This window comes from Haplochromis burtoni, unplaced genomic scaffold (assembly GCF_018398535.1).
Source record: "Haplochromis burtoni strain Fernald_Lab_line unplaced genomic scaffold, NCSU_Asbu1 Contig_1041, whole genome shotgun sequence".
In the NCBI taxonomy this organism is placed as follows: Eukaryota; Metazoa; Chordata; class Actinopteri; order Cichliformes; family Cichlidae; genus Haplochromis; species Haplochromis burtoni.
This window is the reverse complement of record NW_024583402.1, coordinates 87,170-91,069: the sequence shown is the minus strand read 5'-3', so window position 1 is coordinate 91,069 and position 3,900 is coordinate 87,170. Positions and strand designations below refer to the sequence as shown.

Below are 3,900 nucleotides of genomic sequence, written 5' to 3'. Positions count from 1 at the left end.
TGGATAAACTGAATTCCAACGACAGAAGACTCCTGTATATCCTTCTGGCCGCAAGTGAAAAGCCTCTTACGAGAAGATGGCTTAAGCCTGAACCACCAACGATAGAAGACTGGATACATTCTGTACAAGAGATCTATACGATGGAAAAAGTGTCATTTTCTCTTAAACTTCAGAGGGATACCTTCTACGGAATATGGTCTAAATGGACAGACTATGTTAAGCATATTAGGTGTGATTTTGTGTATGATGTTACAACCCTGAGTATTATGTAAACCTACCTGCCCTGCTGCCTCCTAGCCCTAGTTTTTTTGTTTGTTTGTTTGTTTGTTTGTTTGTTTGTTTGTTTGTTTGTTTGTTTGTTTGTTGTTGTTTTGTTTTTTGGGGGGGGGGTTGTTTGTTTTTGTTTTTTTCTTCTTTTCTTTTCTCTTTTTTTTCTGTCTTCTTTATTTTTCAATTATAAGTTAAAATGTGACAGCAAAGAAAATGTAAAAAGGCATACTACTGTTATGTTCAACAGCTGTCCCAATAAAAGAGATAATAATAAGAAACCGTTCGATTGCTCCGTCTGCAGCTGGGTAGTAGACAGATGTTCTGCTGTGGGAGGTGCCTCTATTCTGGAGGAATGAGGTGAACATTACAGAGGTGAACTGTGTACCATTGTCTGTTACGATGGTCTCTGGTTGCCATGATGACAAAAGACAGATGAGAGAAAGTGAATAACATCATTAGTAGTAGCAGAAGGTGAAAAGGCAAGCTCAGGCCATTTGGAGTAGCTGTCAGTCAAAGTTATGACAAATCTACAAGCAGGTATTGCAGTATCAAAAGGGTTAGGGGTAGAGATCTCTTCATCTTTGTTTTGTGTGCACAATCCTTTGGTGACTTGGTGCCAGTGCAATCAGTTTAGGTCTCAATTACAAGTTTAAACCCTTCTGGAGAAAATGTGAGAATAACAAAGTAAATCTTTCAGCTATAAAACATCATTAATGCACCAACAATGTTGGGAGTTTATTACTAGTTACTTTATTTGACTTCTGATGCTTTTTTCTTACACACACACACAGACACACACCTCATCACTAATGTCAATTTATGTTTATACCTATATCTCTATATTTATGTATTTATCTATCAATACTCTGTTTCTACACTCATTTTAGATAAGTGCTTGTTGTTTGTTATATATTTGCTGCCATGACAACTCAATTTCCCTCTGGGATTAACAAATTTTCTCTGATTCTGAAATGTCTGAACGTTCCTGCAGTTGGTTTGTGGTTGGTGTGGATTTGCTGCTCATGTGAATCCTCCCACAGTGTTTCATTAGCAGCTGTAACCACAGTGACTCTGATAAAACAGGAATTAGCAGAATCCATCTGATATGAAGCTGTGCTTTGAATACCACTTCCCTCCTCTTTGAAGAGTAGTCAGATATCTGTGTTCAGGTTTTTGTACAGCCTCTTCTACACTTTGTATCACTGTGTTTCTAGAGCACAGTAGTAGAGAGCTGTGTCTGCCAGGGTTAGGGCTGCTATGGTCAGATTAGTTGATGTAGGTGATGTTTCGGAGTCATATCGATTATCAGGGATATAATCATTGCCACTCTGTGATCTTGCTCCTTTGTAGAGTATAAACTGAGGAGCCTGAAGGTCAGAATGATGTCTGTACCAGTTAAGCCAAACATCGCTCTCACTCGTCTCATAGCTACATGTGAGTTTGACAGATTCTCCTTCTGTTTCAGTGACTTCAGTTTGTTGAGGAGTGATTGAGTCTCCAGCTGTTAGTCCTGGAAAAGTAGAGAAAATGAAGCCATCAGACTAACATTGTCCATGAGGCTGAGTATCTGGGAATATTACTGTGTTTTTTTACAGCTTTTACTGCTAATCTTCTCAGACGTTTCTCTGATTTCACAATTGAAATATTTTTCTGTTTAATCATCACTCCAAACTTGAGCTCAAAGAAAGTCCAAACTGGATCTGTAACGCTGTAAACATGTCTTTGAACTTCAGGTGTTCCTGTCAGAAACATACGTACCTACGAGAGCTGCAAAGATCCAGATCACAGCCAGTTTTTCCATGTTTCCAGAGGAGAAATGTTGGAAGTGATGTTCACTGGGAGTTAGCTGTGAGTGGTCTGATGTTCACAGCTGGAGTCAGACAGGTTTCTGCAGTCAGGAGGAGGAGGAGGCTCACATCACATTAACTTCACCTGAAGCTCTTCATCACAGCTGTGTTATGAGTTAGTCTGTATCCTAACAAAGATGTTTGGCTCCCTCTAGTGGATGTTGTGGAGTATTCTGTTGTCTTTGCTCCAAAGGTTTTTGTACAGAGTTTTGCTGTTTCCTGTCAGTGTGGGCCTCACAGCACAGTAGTACATAGCAGAGTCAGACACTGCAGCAGAGGAGATCGTTATTTGTCTTCTGTCATCGACCACTTTGAAAGACACTCTGGAGGATTCTCGTTTCATTAAATTCTTTGATCCCACGTGAGCGATCAGGAGCTCAGGTGCTTTTCCTGCATGTTGTCGATACCAGTAAAATTCATCGCTTTCATACGCTTGTTTGGAGTATCTGTAGGACAGAGTAACAGCGCTGCCTTCCAAACTGGACGTGTCTTCCTTGTCTGCAGTGAGTTCTTCACATCTGACTCCTAAAATGAGACAAATATGTTTGTACAATGTCCCATTTTCTTCAGTGTAATCACATTTATCAATGACTAAAATATTTTTAAATGTATACAACACATAATATCGTACCTGTTAGACAAGTCATAATCAGGAGAGAAATAAGATAACAGTCCAGAGGCAGCATGTTGGAAATCTTTAACCTTTGTGGTCTGTTAATGAAACGTGGAAGGTTTTCTCTCCTCTGCAGTTCAATCACTCCTCCGTGCTCCTCCCCGAATCGCTGTTTCCTGTTTTATAAATTTTTTCACTTCTTTCTTACACTTCCTGTTACTGAACCAATAGAAGCACTTTAGCTTTCAGGCTGGAGGCTGGATTCACTAGGATGGATCACAAATGCATGAACAAAGTAAATGAAATGCGATGGGTCTGTGTAGCACAGCCCTTCGCTGGAATGAGACAATTTTACTACAACAGCAAAAAGCAAGACGCAAGTCACCAAAGTTCTTTGTGTTACTCATGCATGAGGGAGACCCAACTGGAGCCACCTGACCTCCGTCAGACTCTCAGCCAGGTTCCCTGTAGCACTCCTTTCATTGTGGTTACATGAATATGCATAAGTTCATTAACATATGACGTCATACACAGGCACACATGTATACAAAGAAGACCTTGTCTGTGTGTACGCCCAGGTGTGTGTGTGTCAAGATGTGACTCTGAAGACTCCCCAAAGCTGGTGGCAGGAGTCCAGCGGTTCACATAAACAGAAGGCTCTTACACTCAAACAGATATACGTGTGCTCGCTATATCAACAAGAGAAGATACGACCTCTCTCATGATCCTAGGAGGAGTGTGATCTGTGCCAGAACACTCTGAAGAGGAGTGAACGCACTCCCCTCTTCATGCTACACAGAGTTGTTACAGACCTCCTAGGATGAGACATTCTTTCAATCTACAAACGATTATATACTTCTAAGCATTTATAAATATCTATTTCTAAGCATAAATGACAATCCAACAATACAAATCTGACAAAATGGAAACACTTTTTCTTCCTTATTATTTTTTCTGTAACTTTTTCACTGTGAAAACCAAAGACTGGCTGTCAGCAGGAGAACGAGCTTCTTTCCTTTTTGATCTGAGGGTTTGATGACAGACTCTTTTTGGCTTTGAATGATCAAAGATTTTGATCATTATTCCAGTAACAGGCGCTGCTGTTGACTCTTAACTCTCACTCTTTGATGTGTCCTGCACGTCTACTCGGTCTCATGACCGGGCTGAAGC

General features: G+C 40.5%; 1 gene segment (V, D, J or C); it reads right to left on the bottom strand.

Annotated features, from left to right (window-relative positions):
• Positions 1 to 1,799: 1,799 nt before the first annotated feature.
• LOC102289405 lies at positions 1,800 to 3,029 on the bottom strand. The segment is given in 2 exon segments: positions 1,800 to 2,642; positions 2,749 to 3,029. Coding segments are annotated over 2 exon segments (429 nt in total).
• Positions 3,030 to 3,900: the final 871 nt, after the last annotated feature.